General features: G+C 43.1%; 1 protein-coding gene across 4 annotated transcripts in view; it reads left to right on the top strand.

The window, feature by feature from the left end:
- TBX15 (T-box transcription factor 15) overlaps nt 1-10,356 on the top strand; it is a 102,525-nt gene extending 92,169 nt beyond the window's left edge. For all 4 annotated transcript variants that reach the window (XM_060139218.1, XM_060139216.1, XM_060139219.1 and 1 more), the window contains exon 8: nt 7,848-10,356. In XM_060139218.1, coding sequence (XP_059995201.1) covers nt 7,848-8,632 — 785 coding nt within the window. In that variant the 3' untranslated portion in view covers nt 8,633-10,356. The remainder of the gene's footprint in view (nt 1-7,847) is intronic.
- Nucleotides 10,357-19,851: the final 9,495 nt, after the last annotated feature.

The following is a 19,851-nucleotide window of genomic DNA, read 5'->3' on the forward strand; positions in this document are numbered from 1 at the left end:
ACTTGCTCCTCATAAGGCTGTCATAGAAGCAGGGTCCATATGTATTCAGGGTGTCACTGTGGCTTTGATGCCCTCGTGACCCTTAAGATGGCAGAGGTTTATGGAAGTCAGGAAATCTGGGCCTTCGTCTTTGATGGCCACTAACCCTCTATATACCCTTGGCGAGTTACTTCTACTCTTGAGTCCATTTCCTCACCCCAAAGAGGGATAATTCTTTTTTGTGAAGAATTTAATATATAACATGCTTTATTTAATATATGCATTTATTATTATTATTTTTTTTTGCGGTACGCGGGCTTCTCACTGTTGTGGCCTCTCCCACTGCGGAGCTCAGGCTCCGGACGCACAGGCTCAGCGGCCAAGGCTCACGGGCCCAGCCGCTCCGTGGCATGTGGGATCCTCCCGGACCGGGGCACAAACCCGTGTCTCCTGCATCGGCAGGCGGACTCTCAACCACTGCGTCACCAGGGAAGCCCCAATATATGCATTTGTAAATGCATTTAATATATTTAATATATAAACATGCTTTATAAATGAAAACGTGTCATGCAAAGACACTTACTTGACCCTATTTATTTCTGAGGTGGCTTCTTGCTCATCTGCCTTTGCTTTATGTGTTGACTTTCCAAGCTCTAGCTAAGCAGGAGTTTGTATCACAGAGGCTGGTACGAGACGGTGGGCAGGGATATTGCCAGTTCCTGAGAGCAAGCATTGGTGGCGACATTGTGTTCACTGCTGTGTCCCCAAAATCTACTCCAGGGCCCGGAACCCAGGAAGTACTTAATGAACAATGAATGAGGTCACTTGGTGGCACTGTGGCTCAGGTAGGCAGGGTCACTATCTGATTAAATCTTGGAGCACAGCCACCTGAAATGTGCATGGATACAGATGTGGAGTGATAGTTGTGGATGGTTACCTGCATTTCACCAGCATGTGGACCCACTGGGCAGGTGCATGCCTGGGGAAGCTGCAGGGGAGCCTGCGTTGCTAAGGGGTACATCATAGCAGGTTTCATGGTGCTTCTATTGAAAATTTATTGATCTGAAGACTTATTATTGACATGTGGGAAACAATGGTTTAAGAGACACTGAACTTTCAGACCAAAATGTCACTCTTATTCACTGAGTCCCTTTTTATGCTGATGGGGGGAAAGGAGTGTGGAATTATTGGATACATATGGTGGTGAAATGGGGCTAGAGGAAAAGCCAAGACTCTATTAAATAGTTTAATTGGAATACATTTTTGAACTATACACTGAACTTGATCCAGATTCTCATTATTAAAAAATATGTGGTTTGGTTTCTTGACGTTAGCAAAGGATGTAAAAGTAACAATACCCATTCCCTCTTCCTTTAAAAACTGAGCGTTCCAGTACCTCTGGACAGTATCAGTCATAAAATGAAGAAAAGAGACACAGCCATCTGTGTCGAACTGTTTTGTGTCTTAGAAGACGTAAAGAGTGGTGAGCGTCTAGTGGAAGCTTCAGTGGCAGACTGATTTTGTAGTAACTCCCTTTTGGTGAAGAGAGTATTGGCAGTGTTGGCACCAAACCGAAGATCCAAAGTGACCAACCCACCCAGGTGTCCACATTACCTCATTGCTTCAAGCACATGAATATCTGGATGTCAAACACGTGGCCTTGGGACAGTTTTGTGCTGTTACTGCTACTGGACACTGGATCAGCCATTCTGCTTGAGTGAAGTTCAGGGTGCTTTTCCCCTCTTGCCTTTGCTGTCATTGTAATTTCTCTTTCATTGAGACCCATCTGTTGATAAAATTTCAAGGAATGTGCTTAGGTGAATTAGCCATGGTTTTAAAAAAGTCCAAATCCTTCTATTTTCAAAAACATATTGAATGGATGCTCTCTAAAGTTGTTTCCTCTGATGGAGAAGAATGCGTGGGATTCATTATCCTCTGCCTTTAACACAAAAGTAAACTGAGGCGTAGAGCAGCCTAGTAACATGTCTGCAGTTAAGTGGTGACAGAACTAAGTTGAGAACTCCAAAGTGGATCTCCTGCCTTACTGGGCACTTTCCTTTCCACCACACCTTCTTCCTTTTTACTTAACACACACACACACACACACACACACACACACACAATTAGCTCACTCATCCAATTGATGGCTTAGTGTCAGCAACTTGACTGTGAACTCTAAATAGTAGGTCCATATTTCATTTTTATGAAGTCAAGGGTATGGTTTTATTTTCAGACATCTTCATTTAGAATCAGCAAGGAGTTTATACTGTCGGAGAGTCTGGAGATAGGAATTATATTTCAGGAATGGCTTTTTCCTGAACACTCCTTGTGGCAGGACAAAATGAACTAAACAAGTAAGTTATGTTGGCAGAAGTGGAGTGAGGTGACACAGACGAAGACGTAAAAAGAAATAAGAGCCAAGTTCAATTCTGTTGTTCTGATGATATCCTGATGTTGCTGTGAGGTTGTTCTGATGATATATATATATACACACATACAATGGAGCTATTTGCATAACCAAAACTGAGAGAGTTTTTGTGGGTGGCATCTCCAAGTGATCTGACAACTGTTGTGAGAAAAGGAACCATCCTGGACCAGAACACCAAAGCGGATCATACGTCTCCATCTGTGGATAGAAGGAGACCTGCCATTTACAGAAGGCCTCCCTTCTCAACTGGTGGTAGACGTCACTAGATTTCAACACCTTTGCGTCTTTTAATGTTTGTCAGGCAGTTAAAAATTAGGATCCTGAAGGTCTCTGTTGGTGTTGGGATTTTCGTCAGTTTGATTTGTGTTAATTAGAGGCTGGTCAGTGAAAGATAGCAAATACTGAGCAAATTCATAGTAGTGAAAAGATTGGGAATGGAGTCTTTGAACTACTGTGTGATCATTATAATGTTTCAAAGGTAGCCAACTTATGCTGATCTCATTTATCCCTGAGACAAGTAATAATGCCTGTGAGGAGGTCTTGACAAGGAGGGGAGAGTATCTCAATTCAGTCTATTAAAGCAAATGGTTATTGGTTACATATTCTATTTGGGCCCGAAGTCCCTTATGCTCAGTGCATCCAAAATGGAGTCCATGATTTACCTCACAGACTTGGCGCCCTCTCCTGGGGGAAGGACGCCACTATCCATTACTCACCTTAGACGGTTGCCTCCCACCTTACCCACCATATCCAACCTTTACCAGGTTCTTGATTCTGCCCACGTCTCTAGTCTCCCTTGCTACCACCCCACCCCAAGCCATTATCATCTCTCACCTGACTTCATTCTCGGGCTCCCCAGGGTGGTGACATAGCTACCAGCATCCCTGGCACCTGCATCTTTTTAGGCTTAAATCGGACGGCAAGGGTCATGTGCCTCTCTCTCAAGATTTCCAGCACAATCTCACTGAGTCTCACTGACTCTAATTGGGATAGCATTGAATTAATTACTGTGGCAGGGTGTGGGGATGCTTAGATTGTCCAGGCGTGCGTCACATGCCTTCCCTGGAGGTACAGGTGAAGGGGTAAGAGTGGGAAAGGGGGTGTCTCTCAGTGGGAAAATGGTACTGTTGCCAGGAGAGAGGCAGATTAGTTCTAAATGACAATAACAACAGATGTAAACCGCAGCAGGAAAGGCAGTAAAACAAGTAGCAGAGAAAACAAGCAAGTTAATGGAAAGTGAAAAAGTGGGGGGTATTCCACCTAGGGAATGTGATAGGTGTGAAATAGGGCCATTGAAAAAGCAGAGAGACTCAGAACCCAGAGAACCCATGTGAAAAATGAGAACGGGTGAATATATTAAAAGCTATTCTAAAGGGAAGAGGTTTGGATCTATGCATATCTTTAAATTTTACGGAGAAGGATGCACCAGGAATCTTTCTAGGATTGAAAGCACGCAATTCCCATTAGCACTATAATGTTTCAGATTTGCATTTTGAGAAGGGCACTTATTTCAACGAAGGGGAATTCCTTAGTTGGGATGAACTGGGTTCTGATCATGAAACTTTATGGCCTCTGGGTTTATTCCCTGGGATCGGTCCATAGGGTGCTGACGTATTACCTCTTACCTGTTTGAAAGCCTTGAAGAAGGCTACTCAAGGACACACAGTGAATCAGCACTCCTCAGGAACAGATGCCATCAAGTTCTATGACAGAAGAGTGTGGTTCGTGGCACCGAGCAATTACACGGAGATTTATTCTTCGCTAGCCCAGATGGGGTTGTGTTTCACTGTGTTTCGATTTTTTTTTTTTTTTTTGGTGAGGGGGCGGAAAGCACAACAACATAAACCCAAAAGGGAACTGTACGTGAAAGCCTCCATGTTACAGTCTGGAAGTGATCAATCTAAAGATGCAAAAGTCAGCAGGTTTGGTATTCAGGATTTTCATGGTCACATTTAATTTGTCTTCATGGTACACAAGTCTATTCTAGGTTATTGCCCTTGTATGGAATCGCTGCTAAACACGTATTCTTTTTGGTCATTTTGACTGTTAGCTTTGGATATTGGAGCAAGTTAATGTTGAGTACGAATTTCGGGTACCTTCTCACTTCGGGCCGTGGGTAAAATAGGATGCAGGGAAGTGTGGTGGTGGGGGATGGGTCCTGAGAGGCTGGAGAGTTTTCAGCTACTTAGAGCATTACATTTTAGTCACCTCTCAGATGTGGATTAAGACCTCTGAGGAGAGTGGGGAAGACACCAACCTACCTGTTTGTGTTCAATTCCACTTTGCTTGATCTGATCTGAGAAGAGATGGAGACATGGGGCATCTGATTTCCATCCCAGGTGGGGAGTGAGGGGGCAGGGGCCGATAGTTTGGAGAGGAAACAGAGTTGGATTAGCCTTGGGGATATGGGCCCGGTGGGTGTCCACTTCTCCATCATTCACAGTTCTGAAGGCTCCTGTAGACTGTTACATCCAGGCAGTTGGCTGTGACATGATGCTGCCCAGAGTGTGGAGAGGCTGAGATGCTCATCTCCATGGACAGAGGCCAACACGCCACAGCCATCCCCATTAGGACCCAAATGCCCTAAGATGCCTTTCCCCTTCCTTCACTTCTTCTTCACTGATAGAAGAGAAAAGAAAAGGAAACACATTTTTATGCCCGTGTGCACTTTGTAATCTGTATTATTTCATCTGATTCTCAATACATACTTACAAGGTCAATATTCAAAATTCCATTTATTTGGAGAGGCTCACTTGCTAAGGTTCCCTTATCAGTAAGACAGCTGGGATCAGTACTGGACTTGTCTGACTCTGTAGTCCACACTCATCCATTTAATGAAGTTTAAGTCAAGACTCGTAGAGCCTTCCGGACCCAGTGAGCACAGAGGGGAATAAGGGAAAGAAGAGAAGGCCACGCAGGAAAGGGAGGCCTGCTTTCCTTTGAGAGGCAGCTCTGACCCCTCTGTATCAGAGTGGCCTGGCCTCCCGCTCGGCCCTGGCTCTTCTAGGACGAGAGGCCTCTACGCAGCTGTGTTGAAATGCACAGGGAGGGCAGCCTGCCTCCTTCTGCTTATTTAGCACTTGGCCGGCACGCCCAATCTTGTTTAACAGCTGACAAGCTGTTAGATCGTAAGAGAGTAAAGACTTCTCAGTATCTCGGTTTGCTTCTCTGCATAAACGAGTGCCATAGTTTCTCTCTCTGTGTGGACTTTGAAAAACGGCTGTTATCTGTACTGAGTATTTTACGTGCACAAGAGCACTTCTTCAAAGGGAATGGAAGCCACGTGACCTTCTCCTGGGCAGGCTTGCTCTCCCTCTTCAAACACTAGCTCGTATGGGCACTCTCTCCCCCTGAAGCTCAGCAGGCTACCAAGTCTCATTTCCAGTGAGTGTCATTTGAAAGCCAAAGCAAGCTGACTACAAACTTTTTAACATGTGCCTCTCATCTGCTCAGCAGAAATCCCTGTAACTTGTTAATAGTTCCCGTCTTATTTTTTTCTAGTGAAACCAATTGAGGCCTTAAATCAGTACCATTCGTTCCATCTTGGGCCATCCGAGAAAACCATTTAGGGTTGTAAAAAGTCATCTGCTCCATCTTGCACTTCCTGCTGCAGGGCTAGGGCTCGGGCCTGATGGAGCATACCTATCACGGGACAGTACAGTGTGCTGAACAGGGGGTCTCCTCCAGGACCACATAAACACCAGATCTGGGAGGGCAAGGACGGACTTTCAAAGAGAGGAGACTAGATACACATCCCATAAAACACAAATCTCTTTACAGCTGGAGTTGAGTTTCTCTATTTGTGCCGTAGCACTTATTTCACTGAAGTGCCTGGCATTTAGGGTGGAAGAGGGAGAAAATGTGTAGGACGCCTCAGAGAGGAGCCCCACGCTGGCAGAAAATGAACCCCTGAGCTTTGCGTTAAGTCACCGTAGGCTAGGCTGTTCAGTGGTACAAAAACAAGAAGTGTGTTTTCCATCATCCTTCTTAGCTTTCCCCTTCAAGAACTTCCTCGTGCTTAAATGATTCCTCGGAAAGTACTTGTTACTGGCCATTCACACTTTAGCGGAAATTAATCCTCAGACATAAACTCTGAGAAGGACAGAAACTGAATCCTATCAGTTGGAGCCCTTGTTTCACAGATGAGGAGATTTAAGACGTAGCCTGCCTTGCCTGTGGTCAGGAGCTGGCTGGAGGCCAGAGAACCTAGAATCAGGCTTGATGCCCTTCCTTCCATGGTCAGTGCTGGCTTACTTCTCCAATGGTATTTACAATGTTGGCCATATCTCAATTTGTGGAATAAAAATCTTTTTACTTCTCTTAAGGGAATTTAAGATATAAACAAGAAACAGAGAAGGAGAATTTCCTGAAATGATTCTGAAATCAGGAGCTGTTTATATCTAAATCCAGTTCTACCTTGGAAGTTCATTGGGGAAATTCTTTTGACCAAGCAAGAGATGATATTGGTTGGGCTTTGTGAAAACTTTAACTCTGAAAAAAACCATTAACAAGAGCTAAATTTGTATTTCTACAGCCAAAACTGCTACAATATCTGTGGAGGTAGGCTAAGGCTTTTTGTTTTTTTTTCCTGTGCTAAAAATTAGCTTTGGGTTTCTCTTTGAGGTATCTGCCTCTCAGCTTGCACACCTGGACCTTCCTCCCTGGTACACTGTGGATGGTTTCTTTGTATCCCTATATTTCTGGAATCCTGATGATTTTATTCACATTTTTTTCTCACTGTTAAAAACCTTATTCCTGCTCCCTTCTACTTAAAAGTTCCTTTCCCCTTGTATAGCAGCTCATGTTCTAGGACCCCCTGCATGAGTTGTGGGTGACCTAAAGGACAAGATGCTCCTTGAGAATCACAGCGCTCGTCAATTCTGGGAAAGTCCCAACCTTGCCCTGATAGAGAAATTCCATCATGGGAGATTCCCTATGGAAGTAGCTGCCCATTCTGGAATTCACAGGAAAGGTCCAGTAACCCTGACACTCACCACTGCCTTCAACTTCCAGTAGATGAGACAGGAAGTGGGTGCAGCACTGCTGCTCCCCAGCCCAGTAAAGGGGAGGCTTGGGAAGGTCATTTTTGACCTTCTTAAGTTACCTGAGAACACATTTGAAGTAGACTGGGTTAAACTGGCCCTTTGTCTGTTGGTGCATCGGCCACCAACCCAGTTTTAATATCCCCAGGTTATTAGAACAACGCTCTCAAATACAAATTCAGGCATTTTAGGAGATAAAAGGGACCTGGACATCCTCTAGCCAAAGAGTGGTCCTTGGACCAGCAGCCTCAGTATCATCTGAGAACTTGTTGCAGATTCTCGGGCCCTGTCCCAGACCTACAGAATTCGAAACTCTGGGGTAGAATCAGCGATCTGTGTTTTAACAAGCCCTTCAGGTGATTCTCATGTCTCAACGGTCTTTATGGTTTATTTTTCAGGAGGCAGCACAGGCACTTCCCCAACCACCTCCAGCACTGGGACACCATCCCCTTCAGCTTCTTCTCATCTTTTATCTCCATCCTGTTCTCCTCCAACATTTCATCTGGCCCCCAACACTTTCAACGTGGGCTGCCGAGAGAGCCAGCTGTGTAACCTAAACCTCTCTGATTACCCACCATGTGCCCGAAGCAACATGGCCGCCTTGCAGAGCTACCCAGGGCTGAGTGACAGTGGCTACAACAGGCTCCAGAGTGGCACTGCTTCAGCCCCTCAGCCCTCCGAAACCTTCATGCCCCAGAGGACTCCATCCCTGATCTCAGGAATACCTACTCCTTCCTCGTTGCCTAGCAACAGCAAGATGGAAGCCTACGGTGGCCAGCTGGGGTCCTTCCCCACTTCCCAGTTTCAGTATGTCATGCAGGCAGGCAATGCAGCGTCCAGCTCCTCATCACCACACATGTTTGGGGGCAGCCACATGCAGCAGAGCTCCTACAATGCCTTCTCTCTCCACAACCCTTATAATCTATATGGATACAATTTCCCCACTTCCCCAAGGCTAGCTGCAAGCCCAGAAAAACTGAGCACCTCTCAAAGCACTTTACTCTGTTCTTCTCCTTCCAATGGGGCCTTTGGAGAGAGGCAGTACCTGCCTACAGGGATGGAGCATGGCATGCACATGATTAGCCCCTCAGCCAATAATCAGCAGGCGACTAACACCTGTGATGGCCGGCAGTATGGGGCCGTCCCAGGCTCCTCCTCCCAGATGTCCGTTCACATGGTTTAGTGGCCAGTCCTAGCACCACCGAGCCTACAGCAGCCAAGGCCCCAGAGTCTCCATGGGCAGATCCTCCTCTTTGGGAGCCCAACGCCTTTGAAAAACAGGAACTGTGTATTATTATTATTATTATTTTTTTTACTGGAGGAGGAAAGCACATACCCAAGAACAAGAGACATTTAAGCCACTGAAGGATACTTGTGGTGGAATCATCTCTGACTCAGTGGCCATTCTCTTGCCTTCCCAAATCTTAGTTTTATAAAGCATCATCTCCCCAGAGTGGCCTTTGAAGAAACTGAATAATCATTTTATAATAATGTTAAGGGAGATGCTAGCATGTAGCAGTCATGAAAATTACCCACACACGAATACAGGTCTATACATACATACATACACACATCATATGTGCATGCATGCATACACACATACATATATATTCATACACAAACTCATCCATACACAAACATACATGCACACGGACTCGGAACTGGGTGAACTCTGTGGAGGGAAGCCCAGCATGGGTGCTTTCACCAAAAATGTGTCTAGGTACAACAGTAGATGGACTGGGCCAGCAGTAGCTGCCAGAGTTGCTCCTCTGCAGCTTACCCTGTTTCTGGAATGAACCGTGTATCCTGGAACCCCTTCCGGTCAGTGAGGGTGGAAAGACATCAGTACTACAACTGGACCGGGCTTCCTGAGAAAGATTGCTTTTGAACATTGGCTCTCTTCAATTGGTGTGCGGTCATTGATGTTCCCAGTGGTGCCTGTGAAAAGGGGAGTAAGAGCAGATGAAAGAGAGAGAGAGAGAGAGAAAGAAGAACGAACAGAGACCAAGAGAGAGGTGGAGAGCAAGACTGAATGATGAAGTGAGAGCAACGATGAGAGTTTTAATTCACCGAGGAAATGTGGTTTGGGTTTGTTTCTCCCCCTCTCCCCCACAGGTTATGGAAGGAACCATGAAGTCATTGAGGAGTAAACCTCTCTGGGACACTGCATGGTCAGAGCACTGGTGAGAAGCACCGGGACAAGGAATGCGTCTTCATGCCACAGTTCTGACCATTGTGATCCAGAAGAGAGGGGCGCCACACAGGAAGTGCTGATTCCAGCGCATGCAGCCTGGCAGGGGAAAGGAAGTAGAAGGAGTGTGAGGAAGGAAGGGTTTTATAATCCCGACAGATGATACCAGGAACAGAGGTGACAAATGGAGGTCTGGCCTTCCGAATGCCAGGTCCAGATGCCTGACCTGGATCACCTGCCCATCACCCCTGTGGCAGGAGGAGTCCTGTCATGTTCCAGAGAATTGCAGATGGGTCTTCTGCATCCTTCGACCTGCCCTTAGATCGCCATTTTTTTTTAATCAAATAGTTCATTGCAATTTTGAAGTTTTGGATTTTTTTCCTTCATCTTTCCCTTCCCCTTCAAATCCTTTAATGATAAGAAAACAAGTGAAGTTTGGTACAAGCTAAACTTTTTAAGTGGTGTGGAAATGCAAATAATACCAAGTAAAAGAATACAGATATTATTAAGAGTTTTGGTTTTGAGGTGTTGTAGATAAATGTATTTATGTGCCTAGTGGGGAATCCAGTATTATGAATATTAAAAAAGGGGGCAATAAAAAGGGTATGTAAAATATGTATGAAGAAAAGGTGTATAAAAATTTGCCCTTATGCACGGAACTCTGTTTCTAAGTGCCAAGCACAGAAAGCCGCTAAATAAAATCTTTGCAGTTGTTTTCTGTGTGTTCGTTCATATGGAAAAAGCAAGCAGCAGCCGATGCCTTTACATTGTGCTTTACAATAAGCACAGCACTCTCATCTCTACTATGTAACATGATCTTTATTCAGAACACATGAAGTATATATTATCGTCCTCATGTTATGATTAGTTACTAAGCTCCAGAGGGACTGAGTGAATTATCCAGGTCCACACAGCCAGTCAGAGAGGGAACTAGGACTTGAAACCAGGTGTGACTCTAGTGGGATACCCACTTTCATGTTAGCTGCAAAAACCTGTGAGTCTAATAGCAATCATCGTCGCTAAGTGCCAGATATCATACCATGTGTCTTACGTGAATCCTCCCACAATTCTGCGGTAGGTATTATTTTTATTTTTTATAGATTTGGAAACCAACTTTAAAAAGGTAAGTAATGGACCAAGGCCCTCAGGTAGCAAGTGATTGAGCTGCTAATTTGACATTATGCCTTTCTGCTGGAACCCCAGCAGTCTCAGGGCGCCCGCGGACCATCAAGAAAGAATTCTAAGGGATTGGGACAAAAGTGTCTCTGAGGCTGGGTTAGGACCTCAGATTAGGATGTTTAATCATAAACATATACTCTCCCCCTTGAATGTGCCACCCAGCGCAGGAGGAGTGATTTTGAGTTGTCATGCATCAAATGACGATTTATATAAGAGACTAATAAAGTGCCCAGGGCTATTCCATTTGTAAGCATTTTCACAGTGGTTAGGCAGGACATATTGTTTTGCAAATGGGAGACTAGGGTTATAAAACCTGGGGCCTGTCTATACATAAATGTGGCTGGGAAGCAGCAGAGCCAGGACTTAAAATCTCCTGCTCTTACACCTGCCTCAGACTGTTTCCCAGTGGACAGTTACACTGGAAGCCCACTGACCCATTTCACCAGGGCTTGATTTGGGGAGGGTGAGGCTGCTGGACCACCATACTTGGGTTGGGAAAGCAAAAACTTTAATTACTCATTGCTTTGGTTTTATGAATAACTTCAAAGAGCGGCATGCCAGTTAATTCCATTAGCCATCAGATTGTTGCTAAAATAGCCGGGACAGTAGCTGATCGAGTATCTTCATGGATTGTAAACTCTCTGGGCGACATCTCAAAACTTAAAACGACACTGCTCTTTGAAAACCTTGCAGTCAACACTTCGCTTCATGACGGTAGACTGAGACCAACTTGCAGTCAACACTTCGCTTCATAACGGTAGACCGAGACCAACTACATATGAAGCTTATTGTTATTCTTACTGACTTAGCAGCATACCAGATATTGTTCACTGGTCTACCAGTGTTTGAGGTTTTAGGTAATAGATAAGCATGATACGTTGAGCAGCAAACTCAACACAGAACCTCCATATTTTCATTTAACAGTAAGAATAATAATTTCTTATTTTATTTATTATTTCCTATTAAAGAGCAATAATCATTTAAGAGTTTTAAGTATAGGTAATTTCTATAATTTGGATGAATTAGAACAATCTAAGTTGGTTACATTTGAATTGTAGCATACATTTCTACCTGCAACTGAGAAAGTAATAAAAATATTTATTTTAACACAAACTGGATAAAGAATTGTCAAGAATATACTCTACCCAATTATCTTTAATGAAATGGTGAAATTTTATTTCAATTGGCACAATGATCGCATACGAAGGGCTATTGAAAGATTATTCTTCTTTGAGTTAAGATGCTCATGTTTTTGAGGAAAGGCTGTCTTGTTCCCCTTTGATCCTCAAGGCCCCAATATGAATCCTAATACATAGTCATTCTTACTGTTGAATTTGTTGGCCAAACCCACTTTTCAAGGATAGTGCAAAATGGTTACGTGGCCGAATTCAGTCCAAATTAATGGGACCCACATTATCAAAGATTTATTGTTCTTCACATAGCATTCTGTGACAGATTAATGAAAATTTACTTTAGAAACTAGCTTGGCAGCATCCATTACACATAATAGGGGGTTTTTAAAAATACATGTCATAGTTTTGTCCTTAAAAGAGTTCACTTTTTAGGCAGTCATGCGCATGTGAGGCAAATGATATAAAACGCTCTGAAAATTCAAAGAAGTTATTCAGTGTAAGAAGGTGAAGTTGGGAGTGTTTTCACTGGGGAGGTAGAACTTGACTGAGATTTGAAGGATGCTCAGAATTTTTATGGAAGTTAGGAATGACGGGTTAAGAATGAAATAACATTTTAAAAGTCAATACAATAAATAAGTTTTGGAGGGAAAATGATAGCATCTCAATTGAAACCTGGCAATTTAATAAAATTGGAGGTATTCGGAAGCTTCTTGCAGCCTACAGACTAATACCCTTTTCTATGAAATATTGTATCATTAGTGGAAGTTTTGAGGGCTGAGATGGAAGGGCAGAGCTCTTTGGCTGATGACACATATTTGATTCATTGGTAGGTACTTAGGATTTCAGAGAAGCTCTGCTGTACCAATTTGCATTCAATAAGCTAAAGGAGAGTTGTCCTCTCAAGGAAAACCAGTCACAAAGACACATTTTCACAAAGCTTTTCTGCTTATGATTGTCAACTGGAGATTTGATTTCCTGAGAGGGCCATGACTGTGACCAGCTTCATTCATTCAATTCAATAAATACTTATTTAATGCCTATCAGTCACTGCCCTCCCTTGACATGAAGACATAGAAATAAACAATTAAACTCGCTCCTGCTTTCAAAGAGCTCATGGTCTGCTGTGAGTGACATAGCAAACAAATGAAGAATATAATTTCAGACTGCAAAAATCATTTTGAGGAAATTAAAAATAATAGGATGATAGTGATTGGGGAATGAGGCTCATCTAGACAGGGTTTTCTAAGAGGGCTACTCTAAGTGGGTGACATTTGAGTTAGTGCAAAGGAAGACCTTATCTTAGAATTTGCTTACTCCAGCTTATGACAAGGGCAGCCATATCCTCACTAGAAGACATGCTCTGCTAGTTTTGCATTAGCTGAAGCCAGGCATTTTTGTCTTTCCGAAGGCTTTGTAGCACTGATACTTATTTACTAAAGCCCTGCTGCTGACTTTCTGGGACCAGGGCCATTTAGGGGCTCTTCAGATCTGAATCTGTCTTCTACATGGTCCCGATGAAGTTCTATTTTCATGACTTGGTAGAGGATGAGAGTCATCCCTTCTCTCTGACTTCATTAAAAGGTTACAACAAGTGATCCAGCAACCAATTAATAATCATATTCATAATAATAAGAAAATACTAAATACGGCTTAGTATTCTACAGTTTTCTCAGAACTATTCTGTGTAATAGATAGCAAAAATTTCTACCTTCACAAAGATTTCAGCCTGGTCGAGGAGTCAAGATATATGTGTATGAAACGGTGAATAATAAAAGCATTAAATTGGCGGTAGAGACCATATATGGGGCAGAACTTTAGAACGAAGCAAATTTTCATTGAGTCTTTATTACATGTTCCATATTATGCAAGGTTATCCTATAATCCTTGCAACTACCCTCTAGGATTTGTATTTCATTCCCTATTTTATAGATAGGGAAACTGAAACTTACAGAGGTTTAGTAAGGTGCACAAAATTAACACAGCTTGTATGCAACAAAGAGCTGCAACCAACGCCTTTCCACTACTGTGTTTTTCCCAAAATGAGATTTATAAGGTCAATAATAAAGAGAGGTGTTCATGGAGAAGGTTGAATTTGAATTGTCCTTTCAGAATTCATGGAAACCGCATAAATTGAGGAGAAAGGAGGGCGTCCAGATGCGAGGGTGGGAAGTAGCATGGCAAAGACAGGTGTTCTCTGTATGGGACAATGAGTTATGGTAGTGGGATTGGGGGAGAGGATGTTCGCTCTCTTAAGTCAAATCTCAAAAATCTTAAGTCGTATGTTCTCCCTGCTGCTCCTAGTACGATGACTCTGGATTCCCCTTTTTTTTTTTTTTTGGCCGTACGCGGGCCTCTCACTGTTGTGGCCGCTCCCATTGCGCAGCACAGGCTCCAGACACGCAGGCTCGGTGGCCATGGCTCACGGGCCCAGCCGCTCCGCGGCATGTGGGATCTTCCCGGACCGGGGCACGAATCCGTGTCCCCTGCATCGGCAGGCGAACTCTCAACCACTGCGCCACCAGGGAAGCTCCTGGACTCCCTTTTCTGATAGGAGATGTCCTAGCTCTGTGTGTGGTCAGGCCACTCAAGATGGCTGTTCTCTTGCTCTCTGGACATCCTCCTCCTCCCCCACCCCCTCACCAGTACCTGCTTCACCTCCTACATACTCGCCCCAGGCCCCAGCTAAGGACTGTTCTAGCTTTAGATCAGAACCCTCCACTATGCTTATCAAAGGGTTGTTAAGGGGCGAGCTCCTCCGCTGGTTTCCCTGGTAACCGATGAGCCCACCTGACATCAATTCCTCCTATAACTAGTACCCCTCCCCTCCTCCGGGGAGCGAAGCCTGCCGCCATGACTTGCCAGACCCTCTACCGCACACAGTCAAGCCAGGACCTTGCTTCAGACAGGTAAGCTCTCCCATCCGTTAAACCATTGATGTCTCTGTCGCTGACTCCGGGCCCTTTCTTCGGTCTTAAGGATGGGCAAGCCTTGTAAGCCTGTGGGGTGCAGCCCAACGCTCTAACTTGGGCAGTTCAGGATTCCATCCAGTGTCTCAGTGGGAACCTTCACTCTGGAAAGGACCAGTGGGGACTAGGGGGTGATCGAGGAGTCAAGTTACATCCCCCCAACACTCCCCACCCCACCAGGTCCCCAGGGTTAGGTTCAGGTGCCATGCTCCTTGTATACAGCTCTGCACAGAGCCCTTTGCTGTCTTCGGCCAGGCAAAGCAGTACCACATGAGATGGAGAGAGGTGAAACTTGCTGCTTAAGGCTGAGAAAACATAGATCATGTTTTCCTTCTTAGCTCATTCTACTGTGAAGGGGAGCAGAATATGCCAACCCAAAACATGCCACTTTGGCATGTGGATTATTTTCAGCTGAAGGCAAGCAAGACCCAGCAGATTGGGAAAAACTTTTACCTCTCCCTTAATTACCTAAATGAGTTAAATAGGGGGCCTGTACCAGAAAGAAAAAAAAACAAAAACATTATCAGAGACATCTTGTTTTAGCTGATTACCTGCGTGGCAGGGCAAACTTCTAACTACCAGACATCAGCTGTTCTTACCCTGCTCCCCTTTGAAGCTCCAGGCTCCTAGTACATTCTTTAGCTCAGGAAGTCATGTAAGCCTCAATTGCCCTACTTGCCCTTTAGTCTCATATCTCTGGGGGCTTCTGTACAGACAGAATTAAATTTGTTTTGCTTCTGTTAATCTGTCTTGTGTCAATTTAATTATTAAATCAGCTAAAGAACCCAGAAGGTAAGAGAAAATTTTCCATCCCTACAACTGCTCCTAGCACTCATGTTTTATGGGTCAACCTAACGGCATTTCCTACTTCAGATGCTTCCTACTCATACTTTTTGCTTTTATTAAACTTTAATGCAGGCCCAGTATAGGCACAGAAAACCAAAGAGATTTTGAGTCCTTTTTAGTACTTTTATTCAATAAAGCCAAAACAGATAAAGTGAGCTGCCAAAGGATGGCAAAGGCAACCCTCCTGCAATTCTCGTTCTAGGAGAAGTTCCTGGCCATGAAGAGGAATCTTGGAGCTCTCCCTGTCTTGCCACACTGTACATTCCTCTTTCACCCATGGGCAGGTAAAATCCCCCTTAAGCTGTCTCTAGATGATGTAACAGATAAACCCCCAAATATTAACAAGTTAATGTTTATTTCTCACTCATCTCACAATCTGCATGGGCTTCCTGGTTAGGTGGCTCTTCTCCAAGCAGTGATTCTGAGAACCAGGCTCCTTCCAAATTCCACTATCTTCAACACATATCTTGATACCTTTCCATTCAGGTAGCAGATGGAGGAAGAATGGAAACTTGAACATGGGAAATATTTATATGCCTGGCTTAGAATTGGTTACATGACTTCCTCTCCATTTTTTGGTTAGAACTCTAACCACGCCTAACTGCAGGAGAACCTGGGAAATATAGTCTAGTTGAGTACCTAGGAAGGAAGGGAAACAGATTTGTTAGGTATGACTTAGGAGTCTCTGCAAGCCCCTGAGCCAGTCTAGGCTTATTTTCTAAGATCTACTTTTCCTATAAACCCAGCAGATAAAGGGAGGGCTAGCTTCTGGTCCCAGCTACTCAAATGTTTTGCAAAACAACCCGGAGAAGTTGACTTTACCCCATTAGGGTTCAGTTCATCATTAAGATATATCTTTCAATAGGAGTTCCTTCCCATTCTCCTAAAACATCTTGAGGATTTACAAAATGCAGAATGAGATTTTCTCAAGTGGTAATAACTATAAAGCAAGAAATATTTATCAAGTGCTTATTACATGCCAGCTAAGTGCTTTACCTACATCATCTTATTTAATTCTGAACAATAATCTTACATGATAGATACTATTATTATTATTCCCATATTGTAGGTAAGAGAAAATATACAGAGAAGCTAAGAATCTTGCCCAAGGGCACGCTCAAGCTGTCCCATTCAGAACCTGCACTATTAATTAATATGTTACTTAATTACAGCAGGCTTTTTCATTTCTTTGTTTTTATATTTATTTACTTGGGCAAAATGCTGAGAATGCTATAGATAAGTCATGTTCTCTGCCCTAGAGAGCTTATAGTATAGAAGGAATAGCCTCTTTTTTCTTTTTTAATTGAAGTATGATTTACAATGTATTTTCTGGTGTACAGCAAAGTGATTCAGTCATATATATATGTGTGTGTGTGTGTATATATATATATATGTATATATATATTCTTTTTCAGATTCTTTTCTATTATAGTTTGTTATAAGATATTGAATACAGTTCCCTGTGCTATACAGTAGGACCTTGTTGTTTATCTATTTCATATTAGTAGTTTGTATCTACTAATACCAAACTCCTCATTTATTCCCCCCAACACCACCTTTCCCTTTTGGTAACCATAAGTTTGTTTTCTATGTCCGCGAGTCTGTTTCTATTTTGTAAATAAGGTCATTTGTGTCATATTTTAGATTCCACATGTAAGTGATATCGTATGATATTTGTCACTCTTTCTGACTTACTTCACTTAATATGGTAATCTCTAGGTCCATCCATGTTGCTGCAAATGGCAGAATTTCATTCATTTTATGGCTGAATAATATTCCATCATATATATACATATACATATATCTTTGTGTTGTGTGTGTGTGTATATATATATATATATATATACACACACACACACACACACCCCCCACATCTTTATCCATTCATCTGTTGAAGGACGTTCATTTAGGTTGCTTCCATGTCTTGGCTACTGTAAATAGTCTGCTATGAACATTGGGGTGCGTATATCTTTTTGAATTAGAGTTTTCATCTTTTCTGGATACATGTCCAGAAGTGGGATTGCTGGATCATATGGTAGATGGTAGATCTCTTTTTAGTTTAAGGAACCTCCCTACTGTCCTCCATAATGGCTGCACCAATTTACATTCCCACCAACAGTGCAGGAGGGTTCCCTTTTCTCCACACCCTCTCCAGTATTTATTATTTGTAGACTTTTTGGTGATGGCCATTCTGACTGGTGTTAAGAGATACCTCACTATAGTTTTTACTTGAATTTCTCTAATAATTAACAATGTTGAGAATCTTTTCATGTGCCTATTGGCCATCTGTATGTTTTCTTTGGAGAAGTAGAGTCTATTTAGGTCTTCTGACCATTTTTTGATTGGGTTTTGGTTTTTTAGTTATTGAGTTGTATGAGATTTTCATGTATTTTGGAAATTAAGTGCTTGTTGGTTGCATCATTTGCAAATATTTTCTCCCATTCTGTAAGTTGTCTTTTCATCTTGTTTATGGTTTCCTTTGCTGTGCAAAAGCTTTTAAGTTTGAGTAGGTCCCATTTGTTTATTTTTTATTTTCTTTCGCCTTGGGAGACTGACCTAAGAAAACATTTCTATGATTTATGTCAGAGAATGTTTTGCCTATGTTCTCTTCTGGGAATTTTATGGTGTCATGTTTTATATTTAAGTCTTTAAGCCATTTTGAGTTTATTTTTGTGTATAGTGTGAGGGAGTGTTCTAACTTCATTGGTTTACATGCAGCTGTCCAGCTTTCCCAACACCACTTGCTGAAGAGACTGTCTTTTTCCCATTGTGTATTCTTACCTACTTTGTTGAATATTAATTGACTATAGGTGTGTGGTTTATTTCTGGACTCTCTGTCCTGTTCTGTTAATCCATATGTCTGTTTTTGTGCCAATACCATGATGTTTTGATTACTGTAGCTTTGTAGTATTGTCTGAAGTCTTGTGGGGGCGTTATGACTCCAACTTTGCTTTTTCTTCTCAGGAGTTCTTTGGCGATTCTGGGTCTTTTACAGTTTCATATAAATTTTAGGATTACTTGTTCTAGTTCTGTGAAAAATGTCATGGGTAATTTGATAGGGATAACAGTAAATCTGTAGATTGCTTTGGGCAGTATGGCCATTTTAACAATATTAATTCTTCCAATTCAAGAGCATGGGATACCTAGGATTAGACTCTTATTTGGTTTCACCCAGAAAGATGCCACATAGGACATTGTAGTGTAAGTACCTAAGGATTAGCTTTTTTGATTATAATGTAAGTGCCTGATATTAAGCTTTTGATTCCCAAGGGATCCACTTCAAAGACATCCATCTTCAATAAACGTATTGTCACCTACACAACCAGATAAAGGCCACCCCATCCATAAATTTCTCCTTTTAGAAAGTCCTCAGTCACCTAGATAACTGAGGGCTTGACTGACTGTGCTTCTCGCTTCCAGTACCTTAATTCCTGCTCTTATGTTTTAAATTCACCAGTAACTAGTGAATCCACAAAACACTAGGCACCCCACCCTCAATTCCAGCAAAGGCAGAACCCCAGGTCCACGCTCTCTCTTTCTCTCTTTCTCTCCATGACCTGGCTGTGTGGCCCTGGGCTTGCCATGTACCTTTCAGGACCTGTGAAGAAAACTCATTTTTTTTTCAAAGTTTCCTGATGGTTGTTGCTGAGGTGCATCTTGCAATCATAATAAGAACCACAAGGGCTGGTCCAGTCACAACATTGGTTCTGGCTGGGGAAAAGTCTGTGGGGGTTAGTCACAGTAGTAGGGCCCAGGTGAGCGCCCCCAGGCATTCTTAGCCAGTAACATCACTATTCATAGGCTGAGACCATCTCAAAACAGACACAGATATGGAAGCCAGCTCTAGAGTATCAGGATCACTTTCTCTGCAGCCTGTAATTCTGCAGGCCTGGGGAATGACCCTTCCTACCCCTAAGTAGGAGCACAGAGAGCCTTGTCATGTAACGTTCTGTGCAATAGCCAAAGACCCAGTAAAATCTTTCTCCGTGACTCCCAAGCTGGGTTTCTGGAACTAGGCTCTGCCTGACCCTGAGACAACACCCAGGCTTTTGGGCTCAGAGTGTTGCTGGTGATGAGCCTCAGAGAG

This window comes from Lagenorhynchus albirostris, chromosome 2 (genome assembly GCF_949774975.1).
Source record: "Lagenorhynchus albirostris chromosome 2, mLagAlb1.1, whole genome shotgun sequence".
NCBI lineage: Eukaryota > Metazoa > Chordata > Mammalia > Artiodactyla > Delphinidae > Lagenorhynchus > Lagenorhynchus albirostris.